A 13,447-nucleotide genomic window follows, 5' to 3' on the forward strand; every position below is an offset into this window, starting at 1 on the left:
GTCTCTGGCTTCCTCCCACAGTCCAAACACATGCAGCTCAGCTTGATTGGTGACTTTAAATTGCCCTGAGGTGTGACTGTGACCGTGAAAGGTTGTCTGTCTATGTGTCGGCCCTGCGACCTCGACCCTGTCCAGGGTGTACCTCGCCCTCCGCCCAATGACAGCTGGGATTGGCTCCAGCTCACCCGCGACCCTTGCAAGGACAAGCGGTTACGGACAATGAATGAATGACTGAAGACCTACAACAAATATTTGGAACCGATATTTACAATAAAAATGAAAATCAATATTTAGGATTTGAAATATAACAAACTCCATCACAACACTTTGCCTAAATGCCCTTAGCAAATGTTTACTCAAAACTGAAACTTTCAAAATCAAATGCAGCAAGTTGCCAGTCACTGACAATGACCTTTGGGAAAGTTTTTTTTTGTTCATCCAATGTACCTTTTGCATAAAAGATATTCATCACCTGTGCACAGAAACTTGCTTGAGCCTCTCCAGCTCTAAAATTGCATGTGTCAAAAAGCACTCAAGATTTGAGCTGCTCTCCCTGACTTAAGTGGACAGTTGAGTTTGTCTTTCTTGTGTATTATGCTGGAGGACTTTGTAAAAAAAATAACACACCTGCAGAAATGTGGACAAATGTAATCATTGGGAATAATGATGTAGGAAACACCAGTGATTATACAAAGTTCATTTATTTAAAATTACATAGAATATGCTATTTAAATTCACAAACAGATACAACTAATATTATTTACTCAAAAAGTGAATAACAGTAAAAGTAAGTAAAAGAGAAAGAAAGTACAACAATATCATATATGTTACATCTTATTAAGTTAATTAATGGAATATTTAAGAAAATGGAATCTGAGGTTACCACTGAAAATGTCTTTCTGCCTCTCACTGGACGTACATACACATACTTTCAGTTCTTTGATTTCTCACAAATGTGCAATTTTATCATATCATGGCGACAAATATTGTTTTCTAAATATTAATACCCGCTCATGCTTTGTGTTCTTGCACCATAACTACGACAGCCACTTTCACTTGCGTGCTCACCTTCTATCATCACTGACCTCCTTAAAAAATACACTGGCTCAAAGTAAGAGACAGGAAGATCATCTGTGGCAGCTACACATTCACACATGCTTAAAAAGTGACAAATTCAAATCATTGACATTTCTCGCCAGACCTATTTGCCCTGTAATTCTAAAAGAGTTTTTCTTTTCTTTTTTCTTCAGACAGCAGAAACCCTTGATTGATGTCCACAGTCTTTGTGGGTACAGTACTACTGTAGAGCGACCCAACCCCCCCATTGTAATCACATTGATTCAGTCCATAGGAGGCCTAGTAATGACTAAATGGTCCAGTCTCCTTCAACTCATGGTACCCCTGGTGGTTTGGCTCTGTGAAGAGACAGAGAGGGCAGTTAGGGCTAGGAAGTACCACAAAGCTCTCCCCTCTACATCAGCCAGTCATTATAAAAGACTCTTTTAGAAATACAGGCAGTTCAGTCTGGCCTCAAAAAGAAAGAGCAAACGCAAGGACATACAATGAAGCCAAAAAAATACTAAACATTGTTATTTGAGTTTGCCTACAGTTGAAAATGTTTCCCAGACTGCTTCCTCAGGTCCACAAGGATATGAACATATTCTGTATTCAGTGTCTGTTCAGTGGGAACTGCTTATGCTACCCTTTATTAACCCTTTGAAACCTGAGCAAATCAGCTTGATTTTCTCCAAAAACTTGCGAAGAACGCAATAAGCAAATGAACAAGAAATGACCCCCAAATTAGCTAGAAATTAGTAAAAAAGTCACATTAAAATTCCCCAAAATCTGCAAGGTCGGTAAAAACCAAAAACAAACATTTTTTTTTGGTTTTTTTAACTGCCCTTGTTATGTGGAACTGTGCAATTTTTTGTTTAGTAACATTCAAACAGATATTGATTGAGTACATATAGATGATGCACAAAGATTCAGTTGGTTATTTAAATATAAAACATTTACATGAGCTCGTTAACTAGAGAAAGCATGGAGGATGAGAAATCAAGTCCTTTTTAAAATAAAATGTAGATTTGAAAATTTGTAAAATTTATTTTTCACTGTACAATTCATTTTTTGTACAGAACTGTAACTTCTTTTATTTTATGTACCAACGTTTTCTTTTTTGATGATATCCGTTAAACCGGAAGACATATTTGACCTGTGATGGTGTCTTGTAATCCCATGTGGATGGGATACATGACAAACTAACTGACTGACTAACTAACTCTTTTCATAACATACCTGAATATAAAATTCTTATAATCATACATTGAGTGTCTGAGATAATTTTCTAATACTTTTTCTCTCTTTCTAATGCTCTCTCCTATTTTTAACATTAACATTAACATTGTTATCTTTTAACCAATTTCCTGCAGTTTGCTTATTGCTTTCCCCCCCAAGTTTCTGAAGATAATTACACTTATTTGCTCAAGGCAAAATGCTTGTAAAAGGCGTCTGAATGCTGTACAAGAAAAACTGACGCCAAGCCAGGTTTCAAAGGGTTAATGAAATGACTTCGGTGTTCATTTTCAGAGCCTTTACGTGTAGTCTGGAGGTCACTTAATAATTTTCTGTACATCCCAAATGATGTAGACAAAAATAGCCACTAGCAGAATGCGTTTGAGTGAGTAGATAAGTGTTACGGTACCGAGACTCATATTCTCCTCCACCAGAGGCCTCTTCTCGCTGCAGTTCACCACTCGTCCCTGCGCCGCTCCCAGAATAGTCATGATATCCACCAGGTTGAGTTTCCCTTCCTCCTTGGCCTCCTCCACCTCCTCTGCCAGCTCCATCGCAGCCTCCTCACGCTCTTCCATCTCCTCTTGGGTCAACATTGCATCCAAACCCTGCGTCGCTGTGGCGCTGCCCACCTGTGGTGGCGCCAGCGAGCACAGCGCCCTCACCTTTCCATAAGACATCAGGTGGGCAACGTTGGCGCGCAAGAAGAGCAGGAGGACGTTGAGGTCATTCAGCGGGCAGCCAAGTCTGCGGCGGTTGATGATGTCGAGAGCAGGGAGGACCTCGTAGACGGAGAAGAAGGACGTGTCCCAAACAAAGAGTCGAATCAGACTGAAGAGGACGATCGGAGCCAGCAGGACGTAAATGGCTCCGTTGGCCACACTGATCACCTGAAAAACCAACTGGCCAATCATTTTACACTGAATCAGCTCGGGAACCCAGTTGTGATCGCGCAGCATGCCCGTGCGCACGAAGCAGCTGAACTCGTCCTGCATGAAGGCGGAGAGGTGGAAGTAGGCCAGGTAGAGACAGGCAGCTGTCATGAAGGTCAGCAGGAGGAAGCCCCGCAGGAAGAGCATGCTTACCAGAAAGTAGGAGTTTTGTTTGCACTGCATGTATCTCTCCAGGAGAGGGTACTCAAAGTACCGCTTCTTCTTTGCCCTGCAATTACACAAGGAGAAAATAACTGAGCACCATGTTCTCCTTCATGTTCATGCAGCTACACATTTTCCAGCTGGGAGCGTCCCAGTCCAAACACACTCTTCTACTTTTGGCTTTAGAGGCTGCCCACAGCACCACCCACAGCCTCCCTCCACTGAGACTGCACTGTCCCTGGCACAGGGGTATATCAGTCTGTCCTGCTGAGGGAGAGGAAAGACAGGGTTGTCTCTAGGATTTAAGGACATTGGGGTCTTAGCTTAGACCTCTGTAGGGGTGTCCAGTGGGATCCTCCTTTTTCATAAACAGGCTCTATTTTTATGCTTTTTTATGCACTCTGGCAGCTTTTTTACACCAAAAAAAATTGTATAACTTCAATTATGAATTTTACTGTTGTAAATATTACTAGTTGTTAGTAATTAGTACTGAGTACACACCGAATACTTTACAACTGCTATCATTAAAAACTTACTGACTAGAGCTGGAAAAATTGCCTGTATTTTTGTTAAAAGTGGCAGAATCAAACTAAGTACATTTAGTTAAGAATGGACAGATGATTAGATGATTTTTTTTGTTATATTAGGGAGTGTTTGTTATTTATGAGAGAAAGGAGGGTGGTGCAAAAGGAGGAGGCACGTCAAATCATTTTTAAAGCACTGAGGAGGTACTGCTGTTTCTTAATTTGGCAAAGCAGAGGGGCATCCAACTTAAAATGGCTGTATCTTGTATTTCTTTTACAGTCAATTTTTAAAGAAAACATCCATTCCAAGCCTGTAGGCCTATAGGTTTGAAAGGGATGTTTTATTTAAAATTTTGGCTATTTTTTTCCTTAAAAATTTTTTTTTTTAACAATTCTCTTTATTTTTTTTGTGATTTTTAAAGAAATTATGCATTCCAAACCCATGGGCCTGCAAAATGTACACTATTTACCATAGCCAGAAACTGTAAAATTAGAAATTGTTGTATTTTCAAATTTAAGTGGTCCTTTAACAAACACTTCATGCATTTTCCTCAAGGCACCCAAGAGGGCCAAGTAAAAGAAATATTTGTAACTTTGGGAGGGTCAAAAAAAAAATAAAAAAAAAAATAGCCACCCGCTCCTCTGATAAATAAAGAACAGTCCCTTTGGCCCATTCTTAGTTGTTGTCTTAATTGTTATGATGCCACTGCTAGTCGATCATCTTTATTGGCTGCTGCAATGATCGAAATTGTTTACAAGAATCAAGTTCAATTTAAGACGGCGTATTTTGGTTTGGCAGCATATCAACACTAAAAATATTGAGTTCCTGATAACACGGACATAAGGAATAATGATAATTCGTGCTAAAAGCCAACAGCTGGTGTCTTACCTTTGCAGCTCAGCCTGAAATGTGAGGGGGTTCTTAGTGTTCTGGCGCATATCCAAAATGTTCTGGGCCAGTCGGATCGAGCGGTTGTATGACTTGTCCAGTTCATCAATTATAAAGAGCAGGTCTGAGCCCAGCGAGGGCATGACGAGCTGGCGCCAGATCAGAGCCGGCAGGTACATCAACACCGCCATGGCCAGGAGAGAGTAAGGAAACATCTGGATGGACAATGTGAGAAAAGGGAGAGGAGAGACAGGTGGAGTGGAAGAAAAGAGTCAAAAACAAGAAGATGAGTCACATAAACAACAGCTTCAGCCCGCAGTATTAAAAATGATCAACTACAAGTCCAGGTTAAGAACTACTCTCCTGTTTGTGACTGGGCTGTAAATGCCAACCGAGCTGCAAATGGTGCTTTGAAAAAGGCTTCAGCAACAAAACAGGTGCTCTGCCTTTTATAAAAGAGGTACACTGACATTTTCAAAATGAAGTTTTGCAAGATGCAGTGAGGGAAAAAAAGTAGTTTAACTTTGCCAGCCAATATATCAAGTCAAGCAAGGTTGATCAGAATCTCTCAACTTACTTTGTGTACCCAGAGCGAGCGCTCCTCGAAGTTCCCATCGCTGTCAAACTCATGATGCATGAGGGAGTCCCAGCAGTATGTGTCGACATAGCTGGCCTGCTTGACGGTGAAATTGCTGGGAGGGAAACAGCTGATCTGAGGCCCTGCAGAATAAACCAAAGTTGATTTGTAACATCATCTGCTAATATGGGGAATTCTGCTTTATCAATTTGCCTTGAAGCACTCTCTAAGCACTTAACATCTCATCAACCCCCCCCCCCTCTCACACACACACACACACACAGAGTACTGAAGGTCCGCTACCAGACATGTACACTTCTGCTTGCCCTTTTCTTTTCAGTGGTGCAGCTTTTCACTGGAGAAATCATATGTTTCCAAATGACAACCTGGCATTTAAAAACCCTGGCCGACTCCATTCCGAAACTGGCCTCTTCCACCTTATATTTAGTCCACCTTGATATAACCACATGTAGTCCAACCACTTGAATTCATGCTCTGCACCCATCTGTCATTTCCCATGGGTGCTCCACCCTTAAACAGAGAGCTTGGGAGGGAACAAACCAAGGGTGTGCCCCCCTAATTCAGAGCCTTAGAAGAGAAACATGGAGCGTCTATTTTTTACACCACCACATTTGCCCAGCTCCTCTGTAAGTACAAACATGCTGCTACTAATTTCAAGTCAGGATGGGATTACTCCTGCCAGTCCACCTCATTATAGGCAGCCATTACATGATCCAATTATACTACAGCCATATGTGTGTGTGTGTGTGTGTGTGTGTGTGTGTGTGTGTGTGTGTAATTAATCAACCACATATGAACATACAGATAGTGACACCTAAAATATACATCTAGCAGCTGAGGTAAAGGTGAAATACATTCATTTTAAAAGTGGCCTATATATTTACATAAAGTAGAGATTGCAGCTTGTATTTTTATATTGACACTGAACTCAAAGTAGTCTGTATTGTCTGTTGGTTACTACCCAAAATGTATAGTCATGTTCAAGGAAAACTGGTCCAGTTTTAAATTTTGCACGTAATACCTATGTTCAAAGAATGTCCAAAAATATAAAATATAATATAAAATGAATTTCAGTGTAAACTGACAATTGAGTTGAGTCGTATTGCATCGCATTGCAATGCTGCGCAACACAACGCAACACAATGCAATGCACGGCATTGCATCGAATGATGCTGAAAGCACCCAGGAGAATGTTCTGAGTATATGGGTATATCTTCTGTTTCAAGACTAAAAACACTATAATGAAATAAATCTCATTTGAAAAAAGAAAACAAAAAACAGTCTCCCATTAATTGTCTTTGGAGCAGCTTCAGATTTTATACCTGATGAAATCACAAATTTAAGACTCCCCTCACAAGTTCACAGGTACTGATTAATGTTTCCTAAGCCATGAAGACTATACACAGGTATTTCTTATTTTAACATAGATTATTTCACATACTGCAGATGAAAGCAGTATGATATAGAAGATCAGTAATAACCTTTAAATTAGCCAAAATGTTTCCAAAAAATGTATGTGATGTATTTGATTTGAGATTAAAATAGTATTTTCAGCCCATTCTCAAAAAAGCCATCTTTCACTGTGGTATGATCCCCTGCCGGGCGGTGTTACTCTGAAACACAGCCGGATGGAGCCTTTCTCGGTGTTATGATACTCTGCCAGTCAGTCCTGCAGCATAGCTCTGAATGCCCATAGCTCTTGAGATTCATCAGAAGAAAAGCTGTCATAGATTTCCTTGTTGCAGAGGGAGAAACCCCAATAAACATTCACAAAACACTGGAAAATGTGCACAAGGATAATGTCATTGACTACAGCAACGTGAAAAGATGGATAAAGCGTGTGAAAGGCAGAGAAAAGGTGGGCAAAGCCAGCATGGCCGACATGCCCTGCAGTGGTTGCCCATCCACAGCTGTCAGTCCTGCTAACACGGCCCAAATTGATGTTCTGATCAAAGCTGATCGGCGCATCACTTATTGATGAGTTAGCCCCAGCACTTGATGTAAGCAGAGGCAGTGCTCATTATGTTGTGGAATCACTTGATTATTGGAAGGTGTGTGCCCACTGGGTCCCCAGAATGTTAACACCTGCACTGAGCTCCTTGAACACCATCCAAGCCTGCCTTTCACACACTTTATCCATCTTTTCTCATCTCTGGAGTCAAGGATGTCATCCTTGTACACATTTCCAGTGCTTTGTGGATGTTTATTGGGGCTTCTCCATCTGCAACGAGGAATTCGATGACAACTATTTGTTTCTGATGAACCTCAAGAGCAGTGTCAATGTTGAACTTTGCTGTGGGACTGAAATTCCTGAAAACAACAAAATAGTTTTCATTAATCTCAAGAAGACTCACACAGAAATGTGTGCACCAAATTTTAACAAGTGAAAAAAAAAATCTCTGCTTGCAGTCGAGCTGGGGACATTACTTTTTGAACACTACACTGATAGGACCTACATTGGTACATGTTTAGGTTAAAGTTACGTGAGTGCTTTAGCTATGATACTAAGTGACACCACTGCATGATCTCCTGGCAGTTCACTGTGTTTTCCACTTTCCTTGTAAGTGTATGTGTAGGCGCATACATTCACAAGTCACCCTAAATAAAAAACGACAGCACACGCCTGCTCATGAAATCTTGTAAAATATTCTTCCCCTGCGCTCCCCACCCCTGTGAGTCATTTGGCAAAGCGAGGGAACCTAAATTTCTGCCACTGCTCCTATCTCCGACTCCCACTCCCCAATTAACACTGGCAGATCATCCCCGCGTTTGTGCTTTGTACAAGAATTCTTGGCTGAGAGTCCAGGTGCAAGTAAACCAGACTCCAGACAGCAGTGCAATCAAGCACTGTTGTGAAACTGACAACCCAGCAGATAGGCAGCCAAGATCCATCAGTTGAGCTCGCGTATGCCGGCACCACATCATGTCCCCCCACACACCCTCGCCCCCGTCTAGTTAATCAACATATCCTCTCATTTGACTCAAATAGGAGGGAGCTGCCACAGAAAGAACTTCGCCGTGTAATTACAGCGTGCCAGCGTTAGTGAACGCTGCTCTCAATCATCCCCCATGGCAATTAGCATCAGGAGCGTCACACTGATTGCAGACCAGCTCTGCAGAGACGTTCAAAGTCAAGGGAGTCAGCCTCCTCTGCGACAGACTTGTGCTACAGACTTGCCACGTGTAGTTTGGACTGTCAGCTGTGCTTTTTGTATACTCTGTATGACCATGGACAGACAGGTTGTGAGCATGTTTCATGTCAAAAGAAAGCCGAATTTAGCAAAACATGTTTTCCCCCTGCTCTAAAACACATTGGGTAGTAAAAGCAGAACAGTCAATAAGCTGATGGATAGACTCGGAGCCAATTTATATTTTATGTTTTCAGTAATTCCGTGTTGTCTGACATTATTGCCACTGCAGTATCTGTTATGCTGAGGGGGTCTTAATGGAATCAGCAGTTAATGGGTTCCTCTTATGACAGGTGCTGTTTAAGTGTTTTCTCCTTTTTTCTTTACAGCACCCTCATTTTGTTGAGGAAGGTGCTAGTGTGTGATTACAGCTCTCATTGTTATCCCTCTTAATATTTAGTTTCCTCAAGTAGGGATTGTAAAAGATGAGGAGAGGTAACTGAGTGCAGGAATAAAAGCCTGCTGGGAGAGAGCAGATGTGCTCACTTGTTACAGTTCAGGACTTTTAACTCGGCTCTGAAATAATAACACGTTTGGGTCACTTCTCCAGTAAATGAAAAAAGATTTCTGTCCAAACCCTAATTATACTCTGAATTAAATAAAAAGGGCTGCCACGGGAATGATGTCCTTATATTAGTATGTATAATATTCCTCCTTAAAGCAACTTCAACTAAATGCAGTTTAGCAATTAAAGAATTATTAGTTCAAGGACAAACAGGATTACTTTATGACTTGTTTTCTCTCAAAAACATGAAAAGACGACAATGAGTGACAAAAGAAATGACCTCAAAATTTGCATGAAATTTGTAAAAAGTATATGAAAATTACCTGAAACAACTGTTTAAAAAACAATAAAGAAATAACTTTCAAAAAAATGCTAAAAATAAATGCTAATAATATTGTAACAGTTTAATTATGTAATTATGCTATTTATGAATATAACTTCTTCATAGCTTTGCTTTCTTTACTGAGATATTTAAAAAAAATCTAACCAAGTTACTCATTGCCTTTTGCCCATTTTGGAAAACAAAAGTACCAATTTGCTAAAGAATCAATGATTTAAATCCTTGTGAAAGGCATCTGAAAGCAGCACAAGAAAAATGATGTTGCTCCAGGTTTCAAAGGGATAGCAGTATAATGAATCACAGAAAATGTCCTCTCATAGTTTTAATAAAAGGACAGAGACAGAGCGTTGCTCACCCAGGGAGATCTCGCGGGCGAAGGCCATGCACACCAGCATGAGCGGAAGGCCGACAGACACAAACTTGATGACCTTGTCCAGAGGAAGCTCCAGCTCCAGGTGGCTGATCCGGTTTATCCCGGGGCTTCCCTGCAGCAGGGCATCAGATAGCATGGCCTTGGCCGCCGCCTGGGCGATGGACATTTTGAACTCCTAGCCGGCGATAAGAAAAAGGGTTATTTTTTTGACAAAGTCGAGTAGCAAAGGAAGATACTGTGTGCTCTCTGTGCTGTAGGTACAAATCAGACTCATGACCTTTGTCACATGCTTGCCTCTCTCTACCTTATCTGCTCTGTGGCACTTCACTATATGTGATATTAAAGCAGAAATATCTTTAAACCTATAAAAGAAACCTCTAGAGGAGTGTATTGCTTTTCCAGTTTTGGGGAAATTTAATCAGAAATGCAATTAACATCATTCCTAGAAAATGTCCTCAACATGTGATGGAAGCAAAAGCCAACTCACCTTAAGTCTTCCAGCTTTCTTTGGTGATACTATTAGAGCCAATGAGTTCCTCTAAGGGCCCGCACTTGTTGGAAGGCTGCTTAAGTATTCAGGGAGGGCCTCAGTAAATGAGAGGTTGGATCTGGGCTGGACCAGGCCGAGCCGGGTCTGGCTCTAATTACAGAGGGGACATCTGGGAGCTTGTAGGCGCCCAGATGGCACTGACTGCAGCAGACCTCCAGTACTCAACACTGGGCAATGCAGTTATGTATGTGTGTGTGTGTTTCTCTGGTTGGTCCACACTGTGAAGCATGGTGGCTGTGGCCCACTTCAAACTAGTGAACCATCGCCAGTGGCTTTTTCAGCCTCTGTCATTCTGAGACTATTTTTACTGCACTTCAGCCTCAGAGTGACTGCTGGATGACACACTGTGCCATACAACAGGGATGGTCATGTTTCTGTTTGTTGCAGTAGCCTGTATGTGTGTGTGTGAGAGAAACACTAACAGTGTGTGAAAAATGTATCTGATGAGATGGATCTGACAGGACCTCTGTGGACGGGAACAGCTCCACTGTGGTGTGTCTGAAACTGAAAAGATTTGGAACATAAATGAAACAAACAAACATTTGGCCATTGCATGCCATATGAATTATATTTATCTCCATTATATTTTGGGCGGTGAATTAAGGAGATGAAGCGCTGTTCAGTGTTTCAAATGATGAGTTGGACTGCATATACAGACAGAATAGTTTTCACCAGGAAATAAATTAAAAAAATTAAAAAACAGCATTGGTACTTTGCTGAAATGCTTTAATACAAAGTTCAAATCTGTTTGAAAGCAGGTCCACAAAGTACCTACACTGGTTTATATCTCCATCCTACCATCCATCCATCTATCTGTGTGTGTGTTCTGCTTATATGATATCACGCACTATTATACTATGAAAAGAAAAAAATAAAATTGAATAGAATAGATCTTTCTTGTTCGTCAGGGTGGAAATTTGTCTTTGGCTTACCAGACACAGGAAACAACACAATAAAAAGCAGACATAGTGAAACAAACATATAGACGAGGTCATTAGAAACACGCTACACATTAAATTACTCACGTCACTGTCTGTGTGGTTTAGAACTCACCAGTCACTCTGTCGGGTTAAGAAGATTGATGGCACTTGGGATGAAGGACTTCTTGAATACATTTTCTGTTGCCAGAGGGACGCTATAGCGCCTCCCAGAGCTCTGGAGCTCAAATTGGCTAAAGAGAGGATGGAAGCTATCTTTTAACCCTTTCAGACCTGGATCAGCATCTGTTTTATTTTTCTGCATTCAGACGCCTTTCAAAAGCATTGAAACCTGAGAAAACTAGTTTGATTTATTTTGAATACATGGGAAAAAATGCAACAAGCAACTTAGCAAGAAAAGTCTGCACACTGAAAACCAGATAAATAGTAAATAAATAAAGGTGACAAGAAAATGACCTAAAAATAGGTCAGGGTGGGTATTGTTTTAGAAAGAAAACATATTTTTAAAAATAATTTTGTCCTTTTTTCTTTCTCTTTTTTTAATCACTTTTTTGTTTTTTTCCTTATTCTGTTTTCATTTATTTCAAGATAATTTTACTAATTTCTTGCTAAAAGAGTTCCTGGCCATTTCTTTTTAAGTTGCCCAGGCTTTGCCCAGGTTTCTAAAGGGTTAGGATATTCCTCGCTTTTTTTCCTAAATTCTGTAAAAGTTAGCATAAGGGCTTTTGAGGTTTGCCTACTATTTTACTTGCCATTGCCACAAAGTGTACTCCTACATGTACAGTTTAGGTGACAATAGCAGGCAGGAAGTTGAAATGTTAAAACACTCAATCATTTGACATTAATTATAAAATCAGCTGACTGACACCCAGACTACTAAGTTTCCTGAGAAGACGAAGTTGCTGTGAGCATCTTTTGAAAATTGTGAGAGGCTCACCTGGGAGTCAAGAACTTTATGGAGACTTTTCCTCAATTCCATGGCCATGTCGTGAAACTAGCTTAGTTGTTTCAAAACTCACTTATCCACCCAGTTTTTACAAAGTTTTTAAAATTGGTTCCACACTGACAAATCACAACAATTATATAATAGCCGGAAATAATATTTCTGCAGTTCTGATACTTTGAAAGGAGCCATTCTGCACAATAGTGGTACTTTTAACTTTTGATACTTTAAATACAGTTTGTTGACAAACTTTTACTGGCAACCATTACCAGTAACAATTTTAATCCAGAATTTGTACTCGACTATTTTTAGACTGTGCTATTTCTACTTTCACCTTAGTTTAAAAAAAGAAGCAAAAACGAGTACTTTCTCCACCACATAACATAACATAACATCCTAACCGAAACATCAGTATGCGCTGCGCTGTCATGTGCTCACCTCCTTCTTCAGCTGGGAGTCGGGCTGGTCCATTGGTGGGGGGTGTGGGGGGAGACAGGGCTGCTGAGGATGAAGCTGCATCCAGACTTTGGCCTGAAACCAGGCGGGGACAGAGACAGCTGATTTAGTCTGTATAACTTGATAAAAGTTTGGCTATATTGATTGAATGACGGTTGAAAGAGGAGCGAAACGTAAACGGCATTTTCTGTGAAGATATTAGCTAACGTTAGCAGAGCAAACCTAGCGTATTTCACTATGTGCTAAAAAGGTTCATTTTTATCAGTCACCATTACCCACCTTTCTCTGTGAGGGACTGGGTGACAAACCTTCGCCCTTTGAGTCCTTTCACCTGTTTCTTTTCATTTGTGGTAGCCAGACATTCATGTTGGAAGCTTTTATTTTGGAGCTCCGTTAGCTTCGGGTTGGTGCACTAGAACAGAGTACTGACGATGGAAGTTCAAAATGCTCGGGTGTCACGTGACTCACGGAGGCTTCGAATAGTTCCCGGAAGTGTCTGGCAGGCCATTTGAATACATTATAGGAGAGACAAAACTCCGATTTTTGCTAAATAGCATTCAATAACTGCATTGATTTACAATATACACGAAGCACATCGTATGTAGTTTCATTATTGTATTGTTTTTTAAAGTAAAACATGCTTATATTTAAGGATTAATGTTAATAGCCAGGGTTAGATTAGACTCACACTCGGGAGAGTCACACATTTCAGCAGCTCAAGAGTCGGAGGCAACAGAAAAAAAGTGCTAAATAAGGG

The 13,447-nt window shown here is 40.6% G+C and overlaps 1 protein-coding gene across 7 annotated transcripts; it reads right to left on the reverse strand.

The window, feature by feature from the left end:
• Positions 1-682: 682 nt before the first annotated feature.
• On the reverse strand, positions 683-13,165 carry panx3 (pannexin 3). Of its 7 annotated transcripts, XM_088088373.1 has the most exons (10): positions 12,970-13,164; positions 12,673-12,765; positions 11,407-11,524; positions 10,291-10,857; positions 9,786-9,978; positions 5,377-5,519; positions 4,800-5,014; positions 3,378-3,453; positions 2,702-3,281; positions 683-1,415 (listed from the first exon to the last, which is right to left on the reverse strand). In XM_088088373.1, the coding sequence occupies exons 5-10, from the start codon at positions 9,967-9,969 to the stop codon at positions 1,357-1,359; spliced, it is 1,257 nt and encodes a 418-aa protein (XP_087944499.1). In that variant the 5' UTR covers positions 9,970-9,978; positions 10,291-10,857; positions 11,407-11,524; positions 12,673-12,765; positions 12,970-13,164; the 3' UTR covers positions 683-1,356. The 7 variants fall into 7 exon arrangements, with proteins under 7 accessions (XP_087944499.1, XP_087944498.1, XP_087944494.1 ...); XM_088088372.1 differs by having other exon boundaries at positions 2,702-3,453; positions 12,970-13,163; XM_088088368.1 differs by lacking the exon at positions 683-1,415 and having other exon boundaries at positions 1,429-3,453; positions 12,999-13,165.
• Between the last annotated feature and the right edge of the window lie 282 nt (positions 13,166-13,447).

The sequence above is a fragment of the Plectropomus leopardus genome, chromosome 15 (assembly GCF_026936395.1).
Source record: "Plectropomus leopardus strain MGB_pleo_1.0 chromosome 15, ASM2693639v1, whole genome shotgun sequence".
Lineage (NCBI taxonomy): Eukaryota > Metazoa > Chordata > Actinopteri > Perciformes > Serranidae > Plectropomus > Plectropomus leopardus.

Coding starts and splice junctions, on each gene's coding strand:
- panx3 (XM_088088368.1), bottom strand. CDS start 9,969: ATGTCCATCGCCCAGGCGGCGGCCAAGGCCATGCTATCTGATGCCCTG. Junction 5,015..5,376: donor GCTCGCTCTGGGTACACAAA/GTAAGTTGAGAG, acceptor TTGTCCATCCAG/ATGTTTCCTTACTCTCTCCT. Junction 3,454..4,799: donor TTTCAGGCTGAGCTGCAAAG/GTAAGACACCAG, acceptor GTGTAATTGCAG/GGCAAAGAAGAAGCGGTACT.